Source organism: Bubalus bubalis, chromosome 12 (genome assembly GCF_019923935.1).
Source record: "Bubalus bubalis isolate 160015118507 breed Murrah chromosome 12, NDDB_SH_1, whole genome shotgun sequence".
NCBI lineage: Eukaryota > Metazoa > Chordata > Mammalia > Artiodactyla > Bovidae > Bubalus > Bubalus bubalis.
The window spans coordinates 92,367,354-92,387,622 of NC_059168.1; the positions used below are offsets into that span (position 1 = coordinate 92,367,354).

Sequence of the window (20,269 nt, forward strand, 5' to 3'; positions counted from 1 at the left end):
ATGGCATGTGGGGTCTTGGTTCCCCAACCAGAAAGAAGCCTGGCCCCACGCAGTGGAAGCATAGAGTCCTCATCACTGGGCCACTGGGGAAATCCCTACTTTCAGCTTCTGAAAAAGATTCCTCGTTGGTATCAGCACACTAGCTACACCTGAAGTTTCACACTGTAGTTCAATCATCTGATGTGGATTGTGCCAGAATGTTTCTGAATTCTAAGTTTAGATCAGTAAATACTTCATTATGATACCGTGCACATATTATTTAATAGATAATATTCACCTGTCCTTAATAATCCATTTGCTGGACTTCCAACAACAAATTCGTTGTTGAAACGGAAGTAATATATTGACTAATATTTTTTTTTCCTTGAGGAGAGGGCACCTTTCTCTAATTCACACAAAAGGTACACTGTGGGCCAGAAGCGATCCTGGGTCAAGGTCTGGGATGGTGTTTGTGTTTTTGGAGCAAGTACCTTGCACAGGGTTTGGGGCTCAGCAAACATACAACGTATATTTGTTTAAATAAAAATCCTCAAGGTCTCAGAATTTAAAATCACATACCTATGCTTTATTTCACTGTACTCTCTAGAAATACTTCTAGTCTAATGGAATGCATGTGTGCCACACGTGTCTGACTCTTTGTGACCCCATGGACAGCAGCTCACCAGGCTTCTCTGTCCATGGGATTCTCCAAGCAAGAATACTGGAGTGGGTTGCCAAGCCCTTCTCCAGGGAATCTTCCCAACCCAGGGATTGAAGCTGCGTCTCTTATGTCTCCTGTATTGGGAGGCAGGTTCTTTACCACTAGCACCCCCTGGGAAGCCCTTCTAATGGAATAGTAATGCCTAAACTCTCAGAACAAGAGGTCCTAAGTGGCCAGCTGAAGCTTATTAAACTGTCACCCAGCAGGGACCAGTTGCCTCTCCTTTTGTTCCTTAGATACACTTTTGTTCTTTAGAACACTTTTTCCCAGAAAGAATGTCTCAGGAGTCAGAGGTTTTCACAGTTATAACATACCATTAGAGAAACATCTTTGCAACCTGCCTAGGAAAAAAAAAATCTGTATGATGGTAAGGCTTTATGTAGGTAGTTTCAATGAGAGTCTGAGATTCCTTAAGAAAGAACAAGTGCAGAGGCTAAAAGAAAACTATGCTATCATGGAAAGAAAACCCAGCCAACACTGATGACTGGCAGGGGCTTACAAATAGCTGGCTCTCCATTTCCGACCTGAGCTTCACCATGCCAGAGACAGGACGAGTTCACTGCCTGAATGCATTTATGTCATTTCCCTTTAAGGAAAGTAGTCACTTTGAAGGCAGTCCAGAAAAACAGAACTAGAACCATTCCTGATTACACAGTTCAATTCAGTTAACTGTTGCTGAATGCCTTCTGTGTGCCAGGCATGAAGGGCTCAAAGATGAATAAGACAAGCTCCCTGTTACTGAAAGCCTTACTGAAAGCCTGTTACTGAAAGTCGAGGGAAAGAGAAAGACCATCTCAATCAATAACCTTCCCCGCCACCGCACCCCCCCACCCCCCCACCCACCCCCCGCCTGCCGTGCCATCCAGGCCCAGGCAGCACTGTCTCTTCCCTGCGGTCTATAATAGCATCCGAACTTGCCTCAGCCTCCACTCTGGAATTCTAGCCCATTCTCTGTAGGGCAGCCAGAGTGAACTTTTTAAAATGTAAGTGGAATTATCTTTTCCCCTGTACATAGGCAATAGGCAATGGTCTAACCTCTGCATGTAGTCTGGCCCCTGAACATCATCTGCTGTTAAGATGGGAGTCACATTGGAAACTCCGTATCAAGTCAGACCCTCTGCAAGGCTGTATCCTCAGAGGGTGAAGTAGAAGAAGACCTGCCTTGTCTACAAGGCTGTGGCTCGGGGAAGGGGAAACAGAAGGAAAGAAGTCTCCTCTCAGACTGCCACTGTAACACCTTCCTCATGCAAGCCTGGAGTCAGAGCTCAAATACACCGATAACTGGAAAAACCTAACACCTAAACTTTGGTTTTCAGTGATCTGGGTTAGTAGAGCCCTTTGGGGCAGCTGCAAAAGATGAAAATCCTCACTTTCAACCCAAAACTCAAAGAATTATCAAAGATTAAAATTCCAAGGAACATTCGTGTGTGTGTTCTCAGTCGTGTCCGACTCTTCTGTGACCCCAGGGACTGTAGCCCGCCAGGCTTCGCTGTCCATGGGATTCTCCAGGCAGGAATACTAGAGTGGGTTGCCATTTCCTGCTCCAGGGGATCTTCCTGAACCAGGGATCGGACACATGCCTCTTGGGTCTCCTGCATTGGCAGGCAAATTCTTTACCACTGTATAACCTGGGAAGCCTGAGCCCACCATTAAAAAAAAAAAGTCTAACAAATACCTAACTCAGAACTCCAGGAAGAGAGAAGAGAAAGATTGGCTGAGAGACTATACCAACTGAGAAAACAGATGAGAATTTTTTTGAATTAATAAAAGATAACAAACCTCAGAAACAAGAATCTCAACAAATAAACAGAATCTCAATAAATCCCAAGCAGAAAAGATAAGTCCTGCTGCTGCTGCTGCTAAGTTGCTTCAGTCGTGTCTGACCCTGTGTGACCCTATAGATGGCAGCCCACCAGGCTCCCCCGTCCCTGGGATTCTCCAGGCAAGAACACTGGAGTGGGTTGCCATTTCCTTCTCCAGTGCATGAAAGTGAAAAGTGAAAGTGAAGTCACTCAGTCGTGTCCAACTGTTAGCGACTCCATGGACTGCAGCCCATCAGGCTCCTCCATCCATGGGATTTTCCAGGCAAGAGTACTGGAGTGGGGTGCCATTGCCTTCTCTGAAGATAAGTCCTAGGAAGTCTTAATGACACTGAAGACATCTAAGACAAAAAGAGGATTTTAGAAGCGGGCAGAAAGAAAAAAGACACTTTACGAGCAAAACCAACAAACAAAAAAACCGACTGAGGGCTGACTTCTCAACAGCAAAAATGGAAACGATTAAACAATGGCATGCGGGCTTCCCTGGTGGCTCAGTGGGAAAGAAACCACCTACCAATGTAGGAGACGCAGGTTCAACCCCTGAGTCAGGAAAATCCCCCAAGGAAGCAAATCGCAAACCACTCCAGTATTCTTGCCTGGGAAATCCTGTGGACAGAGGAGACTGGCAGGCTATAGTCCATGGGGTTGCAGAAGAGTCAGACACAACTTAAGAACTACACAAAACTGTGGCCTATCCTCAAAAGGCTGAGATCACATAAACATCAGCTTAGCAATGCCTGCGCAGCAATACTCTCTCTCAAGAGTTGAGGGCAAAATGAAGATGTAATTTTGAACAAATAAAAAACATTAGTCTACTACAAATAGTCCCTTACTAAGTGAGTGAAAGTCACTCAGTCATGTCAGACTCTTTGCAACTCTATGGATTATACAGTTCATGGAATTCTCCAGGCCAGAATACTGGAGTGGATCGCCATTCCCTTCCCCAGGGTATCTTCACAACCCAGGGATCAAACCCAGGTCTCCCGCATTGCAGGCAGATTCTTTACCAGCTGAGCCACCAGGGAAGCCCAATTCCTCACTAAAAGACCTTCTAAAAGATTATCTTCAGGAGAAAGAAAATAATCCCAGAAGGTCTGAGTTGTAAAACAGAATAATGAACAAAGAAAATGGTAAATGTGTGGGTAAATCTAACATACACTGAGACTGGGTAAAATAAGGTTAATGTCTACTTTGTGAAGCTAAAACAAAGACACAGTATAATAGAAGTAAAATATCAGGCAACAAAAGCACATAAGTCAGGAAAAATGCAACCACAATGAAAGCATCCTAAGATCCCTGTGTTATTAGAAGGAGAGTAAAGTTACTTTGCAAAATTATTACACATATTAAGTTTTCTAAGATAACCCCTAGAAGAACAAAAACAGATTGTATAACTTCCAGACTAGTATGGGGGGGAAATGGAAAAAGAAAAAAAAAGAATTTAAAAAGATATGCAATCTATAATCACAGAGGGAAATGTTATTAATAATTCTTCAAGTAATTAATAGGTCAGACAAAAATATTAAGGATACAAAATTTGTACTGTGCAATACACAAGATAATCTAATGTACATATTTAAAATACCGCATTTAGTAACTAGAGATACACACTTTTAATCACATACGTAACCATGTATTAGGCTATAAAGGAAAAAAAGTAAAACAAAAAAGTAAAGATAGAGGACATGAAGAAGGGAGGAAAGAAATAAATAAAAAAGAAAGAACATCCTTTAACCACACTGCCATTAAGTTAGAAATTAATAATAAAGTAAGAAGAAATAACCTCATATGTTAGAAACTCAGAAAGCCATAATCCAAATTACCCGTAGGTCAAAGAAAAAATTTTCATGAAAATTTAAAATATACAGAACTAAAGGGTGATTCTTTTAATGCTACATAGCAATACTTGTGGGTGTAGCTAAAGTAGCACTTAAGAGGCAAGTTTGTAGTCTTGAATGCTTTTATTAGAAGATGGTAGAATAAGCATCCAACCTAATGTTGGGGGCGGGGGGGAAGAGAATAAACTTTAAAAAGTCAAAGAAAAGAAAGAAACAGCAGAAAGCCATGAAACAGAAAACTAAGTTACAGTGGAGATGATCTTTGAAAACTTATCAATTGAGATACTTGAAGAATGTGTACGAGTTAGCCAAAGAAAGGACAGGGACATTCTAAGGAAAAGGAAAATATGAACAAAGGGAAATGGCCCAGCAGGAAGGTTCAAGATGTCATCAGTGTGGTGTTGGCAGATGAAGTTCAAGGCATGGAATATGTGAAGTGAATCTAGAGCAGCTTAGGGTCAAATGTGAATTAAAAAATAGTCAACTGTACCAAGTATTCATAGGCTAAGTACTTTACATGATTCCCTAGAGAAGGAAATGGCAACCTACTCCAGTATTCTTGCCTGGAAAATCCCATGGACAGAGGAGCCTGGCGGGCTACAGTCCATGAGGTTGCAAACAGTCAGACACAACTGAGCGACTTCACTTACTTTACGTGATTATATAAACTCTGGCAACAAAACAACTTCATGAGGCATGACTGTATTATGCATATTCCACAGATAAACTGAGGCCTGGAGTAAAATTTCTCCAGGGTTACACAGTGTACAACAGTTACTGAACACAGTTGTTCAAAACAGTGACAACGAGGCTCAAAAGCCCATGCTTGTAATTGCCGTGCAATACAACATCACTGCAGGGCTTCATAATGGAGCCTCCATAACCAGACCAAACTTTATTCTTCAGGCAAATGTTTGAATCCCCCCAAAAAAACAAAACTCCTTCTTATGATGCAAGTCTGGGGTGCTGTTACAGCTGCCACTGCTTTATGGCACCAGGACAGGATTCTGCTAGATACACGTATCCAAGGAGTCCATGTACTGCTAACAGGCAACATTGCAACACAGAACTAACATGTGGAATTAACAACAGGAGGCGCTGGACTAAATTGAGTTCCTGAAGCATATTTCCAATTACTACCGAGAAGACAAGTACTGTTCAATGATGAGAACTGGATCAGCAGACAGCATTTTTTTCAACAGCTTTATTGAAATATAATTCACAGATCATACAGTTTACCCATTTAAACTGTACAATTCAACATTTTTCAGTATAGTCATAGAGTCGTGTAACCATCAGTCAACACATTTAAGACAGTTTCATCACCCCAAAAAGAAATCCCGTACCCACTAAGTCACTCCTCCCACCAAAAGCCTCCCTCATCCTCAGCTCTAGGCAGTCACTAATCTACTTTGTGTCTAAAGATTTCCCTACTCTCAACATTCATACAAATGGAATCATATATACATGGCCTTCTGCGACTGACTTCATTCACCTAACACTGTAACACAGAACTAACTGTGGAATTAACACGTTACAAAGCTTATCCATGTTGTGGCATGTATCAGTATTTCATTCCTTTTACGGTCAAATACTATTCCACTATATGGATATTTCACATTTTAGTTATCCTTCAGCTGACGGACCTTTGGTTGTTTCTACTTTTTGTCTATTGTGAATAATGATGCTATGAACATTAGTGTACAAGTGTTTGTGTGGACCTATGTTTTCAGTTCTCTTGGGTGTACACCTAGGAGTGAATTGCTGGCATGGGGCAATTCCGTGTTTAACACTTTGAGGAACTGCAGAATTGTTCTTCAAATCATTTTACTTTCCCATGAGCAGTGTACGAAGGTTCCAATTTCTCCACCTTCTCACCAACACTTATTATCTGTCTTTTTTATCACAGACACACTAGTGCATACAAAGTGGTATTTCCTTGTGGTTTTGATATTCACTTTCCTAATGGCTAAAGATGACATGACATTTAACTGGCTCTTAATGTAGCCTTTTTTCACACAAGAGATATTTTTGACAAAACCTAAGAAATCCCATGGATGGAGGAGCTTGGTAGGCTGCAGTCCATGGGGTCGCAAAGAGTTGGACACGAGTGAGCGACTTCACTGTCACTTTTCACTTTCATGCATCGGAGAAGGAAATGGCAACCCACTCCAGTGTTCTTGCCTGGAGAATCCCAGGGACGGGGGAGCCTGGGGGACTGCCGTCTATGGGGTCGCACAGAGTCGGACATGACTGAAGTGATTTAGCAGCAGCAGCAGCAAGAAATGCCTACGGAGACTTCCAGCAGTTTCCCTGCCCAACTGTACATGCAATGTCCAAGCCTTACCTCATGGGTAGAAGAACAGGGATGGGATAAAAAACCAGATACGAGGAGAGGGTCAGGGATGGGTAGAAAATCAAGCATGTCCACTGAATACAGTATTTGAAAAGTTAAAAGTGGCTTATATTTTGATATGGCTATTTTGATTTAGATATAATGACTATACCAAAAGAGCCATGTCAAAATGCCCTGCTTTGAGCTAGGCACTGATTATTAGAATTAGATTTGGTAAAGACAAAGAGAAAATTCATTTATTTCACTCTTTCCCCAATATTTGTCATTATATTCTTCAAACTTGAGCACTTACAGGAACTCTCATACACTACTAACTGCTACAACTTTTTTGGAAAGCAGTTTGGCAATACATTCCAAAGGCCTTAAGATGTATATGCCTTTTAACCTAATTATTTCATTTCTGGAAAGTTGTCTTAAAATAATGTGAAATAAAGGGGAAAAACTAAACCATAAATTTTTTCACAGAAAAATCAATCTAAACATTTAATAATATGGAAATAAATAATGAAATACATTTCACTGAATGAGCTATTTTATACAATTAAAATGACATTTATGACAAGTTTGTATACTGTGAAAAATGTTTATAATGTGGGTATTAATACTAACATAAAATAATATTAGCTTTGTCAAACATTAACATAATTTTATCAGCTTTATAAAATATAAAAATGTATGCCTAGAAGAAATATTGGAGTCAAATTCTTCAAAATAAAAAGTCACTGCATCTCAGTGGTGGGATGATAAATGGGTTTTTTTCTATTTTTTGCAAATTTTTAATATTTAAGCAATGTACAAAGATGATTTACATAAGTGATAAATATGGTTTTAAATAAAACTAACAACCAGGCTCAAAGCCCAGTCCTGCACTGAACGATTTCAGTAAACACTAACTTCCAGTGGTCTTGCTTCCAAGAGCCAGGAAATCATACTCCACTTAGGGAAACAGTATGATCCACTGAACAAGATGTGGCCTGAGAGCCAGGACTCTACCCTCAAATCCCAAGCAGTGTGTGACTTAACACCTTTGAAGAAGGGGAGAGTTGAAACAGATGATATACTTACTGCATACTGACTTTGGAATATGGTTACGTATGTTATTAAGATGGGACAAGTATCACAATGCCCCCTGTGACAGACTAATAGTGGTGGGGATTCAAACGCAAACCTAACTCCACTCCACACTGACACCTGTGAAACAGAAATAAGGAGTCTACCATGCTTACTGCACAAAGTAAAAGTCAACTCAGATAAATGTATGTGACAGTTTCCCCCAAAATATCTAGTTCCTTGAAAGGTAAGACTCTAACGCCCTCCACTGCTGCAGCTGCTGCTAAGTCGCATCAGTCGTGTCCGACTCTGTGCGACCCCAGAGACGGCAACCCACCAGGATCCCCGGTCCCTGGGGTTCTCCAGGCAAGAACACTGGAGTGGGTTGCCATTTCCTTCTCCAATGCATGAAAGTGAAAGTGAAGTCGCTCAGTCCTGTCCGACTCTTCGCGACCCCATGGACTGCAGCCTTCCAGGCTCCTCCATCCATGGGATTTTCCAGGCAAGAGTACTGGAATGGGGTGCCATTGCCTTTTTCTAATGCCCTCCTAATTCTCTAAGAATTTAATAGCACTTGAGGATGAAATTGTGTGTTTCCTCTGCCTTCTTAAGCTAAAAAGTCAACAATAGAGATTGCTTTTAGTGACTAGCGAGACAAAAATGTTTTAAATTATAATAATGTAAATCATGCAAGGCAAATGAGTATTCAATGTCTAAATGTCAACAGCAGGGGAAATATTTACAATACAAATGGGAAAAAAAGTAACTACTCATAATATTTGCAAACCAATAAGAAAAACATAAACACACAAAATATCAACATAAACAACCCAAAAGATAAATGAACAAAAAATATACATGTAGGTATTTCACAGATGAAACAGTACAAATGACTAAAAAACCTACACAAAAATCCCAACCCTGATGACAATCACAAAAATGTAAATTAAAAACTCACATTTTTACCTATTTGGCAAAGATTTAGCAGATTAACAGGATACAGCATTGGAGACGATATGAGAAGACAAGCACTTTCAAACACGACTGGTGGCAACTTGACAGTAACTATCAAAATACAAAGTACACATAACCTTTGACCCAACACGTCCTATAGAAGTATTTGCACAAGTAAATAATGTCTGAAGAGGGATGTTTACTGCACCATCTTTTGTAATAGCAAACAAAACATAGAAACACATCCATCAATACATTTGATGGTGGTACATCCATCAGATGGGCTCTTTGGTTGTTAGCAAAATGAAATGAACCTGTATGTACTAACAGAGAACGATGTCCACCAAGTACTGCTAAAGAAGCACTTGCCAGACACCATATACACTGTGTGATGGTGGCATTTAAAATAACATGAGAATTGTTTCTATTTATATACATATACACTTGTGCCTCTGCACATGATGTCTAGTTGGTGGTCATTAGCAGGATGTTCTGATTCTCCTCTTTGCACACTCATGCTAGGACTGTACATCCCAGCCCCACTGAAGTTCACCAGGCTAAGGATTTTGCTTTGACAAATGAGATGTGAGCACAATCACCTCTGAGTCGAAGGCTTAAAAGCTGGTGCGGCGTTTATCATGTTCCCTTCCTCCCGGTGACTCACTGAAGCAGGTGCCGAGCTGGAAGCCTGGATCCCTGGATAATCAAGATGGTGGGAGACCCTTGTCCCCACACCCCCACCCCTAAGTATGAGCAAGAAGGAAACTTCTGTTGTACTTCTGTTGATACTCCAGCACAATTGAGTGGTCCTGATACACACAGGAATAAGAAAAAATATCTGGAAAAATACATACCAAACTGTAATCTTGATGTTACCCTAAGGAAAAGAGATAGGATGGGAGACAGAAAGGACAGGGAAAGGGTGGCGGGGGAGCTCTTTGGGGTTTTACTTTATATACTTGGGAATTATATAAATTTTGATAAGCACATATATTGTTTTTAGAATTTGAACACAAGGTATTTGTAAATAATGGAAGATGTCCAAAAGTTTTTAGATTGTTGCTTTTAAAAATTCCAATAACTGCAGTTCTAACACAAAGAGAAATAAAATCTCCCTGTGACCATAAAGAACAGAATATGAAAACTGGCCTCTGCAAGAGTTCTAGGCAGAGGGACTGAAGGGCTCCTTTGAAAAGTAACACTGTACTTAGGAATGCACACTAGACAAACCACCCTATTCTTTCAGCTCCATTAAGGGTGCGAAGGTTTTACTCAGATGACACAGAAGCAGATGGGGGAAGAGAAGGAGCCATAAGCAAATGGCTGCTAGCTAGGACTTAGGAAGCATCTATAAAAATTACTGGATGACGGTTCCCAAACACGCAGAGAAACAAACATGCACGCAAATGGCGGCCGAGGCAGCTGTGAAGGCAGGACCCGATATGATGTGATGCAGAACGAGAGATGTCAGTCCATCTGGAACAGAGAAACAACATCATCGTTCTCTCTGGCAAAACCACAGCCTTTGTGGAGGAATCTCAGGGAATGACTGGGCTGCAGAGGAGCAACCACATGGAAAGGAGGGTTCAAAACTAATCAACGCAATAAGGTTATTTGCCTGTTGACGCCATCCATTTTGTATTATAAAACTGAATTAAAATGTCTTGGAAATTCATCGGAGGGAAAGCCAACTAACAGGCATTCTTATTTGAAAGTACCAGGCACTTTCAAGATCTTCAGAATTAATCCTCACAAGCCTACCACCTATTTTATGCTCTTTCTTAGAGATGAGGAGCCTTTGGCTCAGAGAGGTAAAGGAACTCGGCCGGGGCCACAGAGCCAAGATTCACACCCATGTCTGGTATGGTCTTTCCAGGGTCAGTGGGGAGGGCTGCTTAGGGATGGAAGGAAGAAGTAAAGACATCAGCCCAGGGAATTTGCTTCTCTGTTCACATCAACAACCTCCTTATTTGTTTTATGACCACAAAAGTTAAGTACTGATGTCACTCAAATAGCTAAAATAAATTTCCAGTGTTGACATACATAGTTAATATACCAGAGTATGAGACTGGCACCAGGCTCAGAATGGAAGCCTTAAAACATTCAGTTAAACCCACGAAACTTTAAAAGTATAATTGGCTTCAAAAGAAAAGAATTTTAAATCAGTGTTATTTGAAAAAAATTTAGGGACCTCCCTGGCGGTCCAGTGGGTAAGACTTTGCCTTCCAATCCAGGGGGTGCACGTCTGATCCCTGGTCAGGAAGCCATCATCCCACAGGCCTCGCGACCAAAAAACCAAACCGTAAAACAGAAGTTTTAACAAACTTAAAGTTTGTAATAAACTCAACAATGACTTTAAAAAATGGTCCACATCAAAAAAAAATCTTAAAAATTTTTTTAAACCTAAACTACATCACATTGATATTTGTGCAAAATGTACCTGCCCTTATCACACAGCGGTCTCTGGGTGTGTTTGTTATCTGCTCTATCCCAAGAACTCAAATATAGCCTGGCACAAAGTAGGTCTCAGAGTATTTGTTAAATGATTCAAATGAGCTGTCAAGTGTGTTTAACCAGTAACCTACATATGAAGATGAAATTCTATACTAGTTGCCTTCTAGTTTAAAATACATATATAAAATCAAATAACCAATGTCTATAGTTACCCAATAAAAGGAAAAGTACCATTAACTGAATACAAACAATGTGTCCAGCATTGGGTTAAGGCAATTTACATACGTCCCCTCATTTAATCTCACAAGGACTCAACAGGAATCCCTACGGCCCACTAATACAGTTGAAGAAACTGACGCTCAGAGTGGTTCTGTATGCAGGACCCAACCTGCTTGGTCACACAAGGAATTAGTGGCAAGGATTTTAACCCATCTGTGTGAATTTCAAAGTCCCTGCTAGCTCCAGGACATACTACTTTCCCTCTAGAGAAGCCACTTAAAGAGTGGCCAATTACTTTTATAATATGTTCTTTTCAAGGGATAGATTTAAAAGAAAATGTATAATTGAATTTTTGTATTCAACTTCTGACAGAAAACCGGAATACTTCCAAAATCGAGGCTATTTACAATAGAGAGCATATTTCTGTAACACGGAAAACTGCTCTAACAATTCCAATACCTGCTTAAAAACTAAAATTTTAATTTGTACTAGTTATAGAACTGGAATATGAGCTCCTGGAATACACTGTCTTTTAAATGAGAGGCATTAGTGTGGATTCATGAGGCTTTTATACATATTGTATTGTTCAAGTAGGAGTGGTAGTGAATTGTGATTTTTATGGCGTGACAAGTTTAACTTGCAAAGGAAAAATTCTAGTGTACTAGGTGCTAAAATAACATGTCTGTTGAAGGAGAACATTGGATGCAGTAGGCTATAAACTGTCCTTAAACATAAGGCTGTTTTCAAAAACTGGAAAGTAAATTGCAATGACTATCATTAAAATGAGGAAGGGGGGGAAGGTTAAACTATCCAATTTTTCATTTTCTAATCTGCCTTCATCCACCAAGAGTCTGCAACACGGCGGTTCATGCAGCAGGCTCAGGCCCCACAGAGGAGCAAGGCCACTCGGCTAGGCAATGCACCAGAATCTCTTTCCCCTCGTGGGCAGCCACGAGATAGGATTTGGAAGTGCAGACACCAAAGGCTCCCTCTGCCAGGTGGGATATATTTCAGTGTGTTTTATTTTAAGTCCTATTTGCAACGTCAGCCTCCTGGTTCTAAGTGGCACCACTGCCATTCGAGAGTTATGAGTCAGATGAGGAACGGGAGGGTTCAGAAGTGGAGGATTACACAACACGCTGAAAAGTGGGCTTGGGAACAAGGCGGACTGTTTGAACCCTGACTCTCCCACTTCTGAGCCCAATTCCATTTCTTCAATTGTTATCTGGGGGGAATTCCCTGGTGGTCCACTGGTTAGGACTCCATGCTCTCAAGTGCCAAGGACCCGGGTTCCAACCCTGGTCAGGGAACTAACATCCCACAAGCCTTATGGTGCTGCCAAAAAAAAAAATGTTATCTGGGAATAGTAATAACAGAATAACTCCTTGCAGGGTGGATTTTAGCAAAGGATTAGCAAATAAGACAGTAGAGGCTTGTGTACTGGCTGTACGCACAGGCCCTGGATGGCTCAGACACCTGTTGCCTGCGCGGCCTTGGGCTACCCCTGAACCAACCTCCTCTCCACCTCGGTTTCCTCAGCTGTAAACTGGAAATAGTGAGGAAAAATAAAAAGGAAATAATGGGATCCACCTCAGAGGGCTGCTGTGAGGATTAAATAAAATAATACATAATAAGTGTTCTGTACAAGCTTTAATGAGCAGAAAGCACTTAGAACATAAAGCCTAGCATGAAATGATATTTCAAAGACAGTACTAACATCACACAAGTTGTAAGTAGGATGATATCCTAAGTGCATGCTTCGAAGAAAGGCTGGATACATTTCTGAAAACAACACATGATTTGGACACTCTTGAAGCAAAAAGCTCACACTGTAGTAGATCTTGTGAAAGTCACTCATGTCCAACTCTTTGAGACCCCATGGACTGTAGCCTGTCAGGCTCCGCTGTCCATGAAATTCTCCAGGCCAGAATACTGGAGTGGGTAGCCATTCCTTTCTCCAGGGATCATCCCAACCCAGGAATTGAACCCAGGTTTCCCACATTGCAGGCGGATTCTTTACTGACTAAGCCACCAGGGGAGCCCTAATAGATCTTGGGATAGGGCTTATGCCAACTATTATCAACAAAGGCCCCTCTTATTAAATCTCTCAGGGCCCTTGATCACGTTAGCTGGTGTCCATGACACCACCACGTACATATACACAACTGACATCTCCAAGGAGAGCAGCTCGCAAAAACAGTGGCATCTATTCTCCACGGTGTCTTTCCCCTAAGGTTTTCTTTAATGAGGGTGTCCAAACTGCAAAAAGAATATACAGGAGAGGCAGAGAGAGGCTCACATGATTAGAAGAGAACCACGCATTTTTGTAAATATTTATTGAGCTTCTACTATGAGCGAGGAACCATGTCTCTCTTTCATGTCTCAACTTCACAGTGACTCTATAAACATGATTTTGCTCTTCTAAAATAAACTTTCATCTTACCTACAAATGTGCAGAGCTAACATTTAATGAACTGTCCTTTGAGAAACATGGTGGGCACCATTGCATTAGACCTCACTGAGTGGATACAACTGAAAACTGAATCATTTCAGAGAGTTGGTGTGGCTCCCTTGAGACTGACAGCGTGGGCAAGGGAAGCATGGTCTATATGCGGCAGGAATCTGTGATCATACTCAGCCAGAAGCACAAGCTTCCTGGCATGGCCTTCGGCGTCCTCCAATCTGGCTCCTTCTTCATCTCTCTCTGCTCTCTAAGCCGCCATCACCCCCTCTTGTGTATAAAACCAAATCTCCCTGCCTTGGCTCCTCCTCTGTATGGAATGCCCTGTGCCCAACTCCACCCCCAGGCTGGACTGCGATTGTCAGTGTACATGTCTGTCCCTGGAGGGTACGGAGAGCATCCCATTTGTGTCCATACCTGCCACGCCCCGGGTCCACCAGCATCAGCCAGCAGGGAGCAGTGGCAAGGGCACAGAACAGGAGGCTGGTTTCTAATGGAAACCTGTTTCAGATGCTAGCTCTGCCCCTCACCAGCTGTCTGACCTCGTGTAAGTTAACCTCTGGGTACTTCGATTTCCTCCTGTGCAGAAATGGAGACCAAAGGGTTGTTGGGAGAATCAAATCCTTGGCTATATGTGGCGCACCCAGAAGAGCGCCTGGCACAGGGGAAGGGCTGTGGAAGGATTCATCATCATTGTTCATTATCACTGTCACTACTGGTTACTGTTGTTAAGTGTCTGTTAATAGACAAAAGTGGGGGAAGAAGGGGGATTGTGCCCTGAAGCCAAGCAAATGCGGAGCTCCCTCGCCTGCTCGGTGCCGCCCTGCTCAACGGCCCAGTGGTGGAGCCCCTCACCACTTACTCGCAAAGGAGACACAGACCTTTCACTCTGGGTGGTACTCATGTCCTTGTTTCTCACCTGGGCTGCCCACCTGACCCCTGCAAGAGCCAGCTGGCTGGGGACTCCCACATCCCGCAGTGACAGCACAGCATGACATACGAAGGACGCTGCAGTTCAGTTCCTTGCAACCCAGCCCCCAGCAGGGCTCCTGCTGCTAGAACATCAGTGCTGAGCATTAGAGGTAAACCCTTCCAACAGCACCCCTGTAACAGATGGGGAAACAAGCCTGGCGAGGTTGTGTTTGCATTTTGTTAGTACCCAGTTTATATATATATATAGATGTTACCTCTCATGAAGCCAACTTTGCTGCAGGTACTAAGAATACCATAATCATCGTTTAAACCTGGAAGGAACTTTCAAGTTTTCCTAGCCTGGCACTTTTCGAACTCCACATTCTATGGTGTGAAGATGAGATGTCAGCTCTGTGGTTAAGTCATCCGTTCATTCATTTATGGATCACCCACCACCTGCTGGGCATCAGGGACACAAGTCAGAAACCACTCCTGTTCTCAGGACCTCACGGGCAAACACAGAAGCGTGATGGTAGGTAAATAATCACACCTCTAATAGTAAAGTCCTGTTGGGAGTAAATTATGTTAAAACATCCTAGAATGAGCATCTCCACTTACACACCAGTATAAGCAGAACAGGCAAAGCAGGGCCTGGAGGGAACAGTTATGGGTAGCACCTCAGAAACTGCTCACCCCTTCGAGTTCACCTGCACGAGGGCCTCACACAGACTAACACTACCATTATGTGGCTGCAGCAGCAGAGAGACTGGGAACCACGGACCTAGCTGGACCCACTCCCATTTGACAGACAGGCAAACTGAGGCTTAAAGAATTGAACTCACTTGCCAAAGTCCCAAGGCAGGTAAATGGAAAATGCTTAAGGTTTCGTAGTGCCTCACAGAGGCTTCCAAAAAAGTCCACATCCCACAGCATGGCACACGATCTGACCCCTGCTCACCCCTCCTGCCTCCGCTCTTACCATTCTGCCGCTCACTCTGTGACCCAGCCCTACTGAATTAGGTGTGAACCCCCGAATGCACCTCTGCTCTGTCTGTCCCACTCCCTGTGCCAGGGATCCAAAATCAACGATCCCTAATAATAATAATAATAATAAATAACTCCCAGAACTCAGCTCGGGGCTCTCTCCTCCAGGACATGGCCCTGACATGACGCGCCTCTACCTCCTAGAGCAGGTACACCTTTACACAGACACAGAAACACTCATCACGTAAGGTGTTCATCCATTCAACACATATTTATTGAGCACCTTCTGTGTGCCAAGCACCTGAGGAAACAGCAGTACATAAAACAAGGCCCTTGCCCTCATGGAGCTTACATTCTAGTGAGGGAAACAGACAATAACCAATACAAAATCCAGTGTCACTAGAGTTCAGTGCTATGAAAAAATCAATATAGAAGAGCAAGCATCAGTTCGGGTGGGGTGGGGGGGGCGGATACAGGTGAAGGCCTCTCTGACGAGGTGGCATTTGATCAGAGGTCTGAAGTGATAGAGAAAGCCATGGCAACAGCTGGGAAAGGAGCATTTCACAAGCAGCAGCAAAGGCCCTGTAACTACTGCAGTGATTTCTTACTTGTGTCTTATCACTTACTGAACTTGGAGGTCCTTGAAGGCAAGGGTTACATCTTAAGCATCTTTGCTTTGCAGGGACCAGCATCCATAGTGGACACTTACAGAATGAGTGACTGAAGCTGGACCAGCATGTGTGGCTGCTTATTTCTGAGTCTGAATGGCTCCATCTCTTGAGATCTGGCCAGTTTTGTGTCTTTCTCCCCAACCCTTGCCCTAGGGCTAAGCTAAGTACAGGCCATGCTTGGGCCAATCAGCCTGCCTTCATTCTGTGGCCTGGTCTCAGCCCCTGGATCCTCCCTTCATTAGGACTATGGTACTGACAAGCTCTCCATGTTTATCTCCTTCTGGTCTTCATATCTCCCACCTTGACCTAGGTCCCTGTCCCAAAACCCAGACACCTAGTACTGGGAGCCGCCCTCACTTTCTCCAGATTTCATGGGCATGAAAGCCCTCCCCTGATCCCCAAGCCCCAGAGCTGGCGGGCCCTGACACCTGGAATCAGACTACTCAATGGCTAACCCCTCCCTATCTGGAAATCTGCCCTGCCTGACTCTCAACTCCCCTCCAAACCACATGACTCCTCCTGCTGGGACAGCAACCCTCTGACCTCATTAATTCTGTCTGTGGCCATCTCTCTGCATGTTCCAACTTCATTATACCATTCCTGAAAGTCTTCTCTAGCCAAGGCCCAGGGCTGCTAAGGTCCTGCGTCCTCGTGTCGCTTGTTACAGATTTGGGTCCAAGCCTCCAGGCTCGACTACCCTAAACCACATCCTGACACTCCCCAAAGCACATTAAATAACAGTAGGCACTGCAAATAAAGTCACATTCACTCAATCAACTACAACAGATTATCTCTGGATGTCACTGGTGCTTCAGCCCAACGCCTTCCAGATCTAAAATAAGTTCAAGGACAAATAACCCATTCCTTCACTCACCCTTTTGCCCCCCAGTTCCTGATGCCTGTTTATATGCCAAGCCTTGGGACATTAAAAACCCAGCACCTACACTGTTGACCATGATACTGACGGTGGTGTGATGGTGATGGTGCAAAAGAGAGAAGACTGGGTGGTAAGATAAGTTCCCATTTATTGCAGACTTGGGTTATATTATAATACACAGTGAGTCTTTTAATACTAAGAAAACTATGAGGTAGGTACATTTAGCCTGACTTTACAGAGGAAGCAATAGGCTAAAGAAGTGAGGCAAGTTGCTCAAGGTCACACAGCTAAGTGACATGATGCTGAGACCCTAGTCTTTCTGCCTCCAAAGTAGGGGCTCAACCTCCTCAAGGGGCCACCCAGTAAACGCTAAACAAATAAAACTTAAGGAAGAAATGAAAGAGAGAGAGGATCGACGGCTTCCGGGACTCACAGCTGCTGGAGGAGACAGACATATAAACAAGTATCTACAATGTGGGGGAGGCGAGTGCTGATGGCTGGAGATCATGGAGCCAAGGGTAGCTGCAGGGGAGCTAGAGGAAGGACAAACTAACTCGACCTGGAGGGATCTAGAGCAGTCTTGAGGAAGTAACTTGGGGGCTAGGCTTTGAAGAAGAAGCAGTGAGAGGCTGACACGCGTGGCGCACAGCAGGAGCTTGGCCCTGAGACCTAGCCTGAGCCAGCAGGCTCCTCTGAGGTCTTCCAGTCCACCCCCCTGTGCCCACGCGGCCGGGCCGGGCCTCACCTCCTTCCACTTGAGCTGGCGGATGCTGATCTTCAGGGCGTCCAGGGAGGTCCTGGCCTTGGAGCTGTCCACGGTGACCGGCCGCAGAGAGCAGTACTCGTCGGGCTGGCCCGAGCTCCGCTTGCCGCTGCGGCCCTTGATCCTAGACTTCCCGTGCGGGCAGAGGCCAGACGCCGGCTCCGGCTTCGCCAGGCACACGGGCAGCGTGGGCGGCGGCCGCGGGGGAATGCGGGCGTCACCTTCCTCGGCCGCGCAGGGTGGCGCCGGGGCCGGCTCCTTGGGCTGCTCCTCCCCGGCCTTGCGCTCGGGTTCCCCGGCCGCGCCGGGGTCCACGCGGACCTGCTCCTTCGCCGCCTGCGCTTTGGTCGCGGCCACGGCCTCCGCCTCCCAGCAGGCCGCCAACTCACTCTCGGGGCTGCCCCGCAGCATGGCCCTCAGGGTTGGTGCCAACGCCAGTGACGGAGCCGCCGCCGCCGCCGCTCCGCCGCCCCGGCCCCCGACCAAACTGCCGTAGCTGCCGCCGCTGCCGCGCGCTCCCCTCCCGAGCCGGTTGCCATGATCGCTCAGGCTCCGGTTGACAAGGGCAGTCGCCCACTGGACGGGACCCGAGAAGGGACAACCGCCGTCACAGGCCCGGCGACCTCATAGGCGAGGCTGCTCACGTGGTCAGGCCTGTCACAGAGGCGGCGGCGGACATCTTGGAAGAGGGCGGAAGCGGCCTCGGCCCGCCCACTCGAACACGCTGGGTAGCTAGCTGAGCTCCCAGAACTTGGAGCGGACAGGCTGGAGATGAGCTTGAGAGTGGAACAGCTATCGGAGCTTGCAGGGCTTCTGAGCCCCGGGACTGAGCCGGAGAGACGATAATTTCAAACAGGAAACCCACTTTCCTCCACTCCACGCGCACTCACTGGGATAACTCCTGATCCGATGGAGGAGGCACAACCTCATCCATTCTAGGCACTTCCACCCTCAGAAAGAATCTCAGCCTGATGATGGAGGTAACAAGTCCAGACTCTCAAGGAGCGGCTGCTCGTTTGAGGAAATCGTTTTCTCGTTCTGGGAGAGCCCCCAGACTGAGAGAGGGGACACCTTTCCCTGTTCTCAGGGAGCTCGCAAAGGAATGGGGAAGCCATGGGAAACCTGCAGATTCGCGGTTTAGTTGAGGGCATCAACCAACCCCTTTTCACCTTATGTCATTAAGAAAGAAATTTGGTATCAATAAAATACACATAAAATGTGTCATTTTAACCATTTTTTTAGGTATAGCCAAGGGCGTTAACACAGTCACATTATGCAAACATCACCATTTATCTTCTGAACTTTTTCATCTTCTCCAACTGAAACTCTGTACCCATTAAACTCTTAACTCACAGCCCCCGGACCTCCATTCTCCTTTCTGTGTATATGAATTTGATAAACTGCCTCATATAAGTGGAATAATCCAACATTTATCCCTTCGTGTCTAGCTTATTCACTCAGCTTAATGCCTTTGGGGTTCATCTGTGTTGTAATATTATCAGAATTGCATGTCTTTGTAAGGCAGAATAGTGTTCCATTGTATGGATAGACTGCATTGTGTTTATCCATTCATTGGGCATTTGGCTTGTTTCCACATTTGTCTATTGTGAATGATGCCGATATGAACATGAATACACAAATACCTATTCCACTCCCTGCACTCAATTCTTTTGGGGTTGCCGTGTAGTTTTAAAGCCAATCCAAGGAGAGGGCTTTCCCGTCTCGCCTCAGGGAACCACATTTCGGTTTTTCGGGGGATGGGGCTGGGAAGGGAAAGCACCTCATACTGAGGACAGTGGCCGTGGCAGCCCTCACTGGCAGCCACACTTTGCAGATGAAATAATGATACAAGAGATGAAAGCAGAGGAATCACAAGGAAGTATGCAGTTAAGTGCCAAATGAGCCAAAGAGTTAAAAAAAAATTAGGAGTTCAAAGAATGGAGAATTTACTGAGAATTAGAAAGTTAGATAAAACTTCATATAAGAGAGGGAATATAAACTGAGTCTTCAAGATAGAGTAAGAATCAGGTAGATTGAAGGAAAGGGATTTCCTTGTTGGTCCAGTGGCTAAGACTCAATGCTCCTGATGCTGGGGGCCCGGGTTTGATCCCTGGTCAGGTAATTATATCCCTCATACCACAACTAAAGATTCCACATGCCATAACAAAAATCGAAGTTCCTGCACATCATAACTAAGACCCAGAGTCAAA

At 44.4% G+C, this 20,269-nt stretch overlaps 1 protein-coding gene across 2 annotated transcripts in view; it reads right to left on the reverse strand.

The window, feature by feature from the left end:
• TTLL11 (tubulin tyrosine ligase like 11) overlaps positions 1-18,621 on the reverse strand; it is a 262,147-nt gene extending 243,526 nt beyond the window's left edge. For both annotated transcript variants that reach the window (XM_044926309.2, XM_025261621.3), the window contains exon 1: positions 18,042-18,621. In XM_044926309.2, the coding sequence (XP_044782244.1) occupies positions 18,042-18,470 (429 nt within the window). In that variant the 5' untranslated portion in view covers positions 18,471-18,621. The remainder of the gene's footprint in view (positions 1-18,041) is intronic.
• Between the last annotated feature and the right edge of the window lie 1,648 nt (positions 18,622-20,269).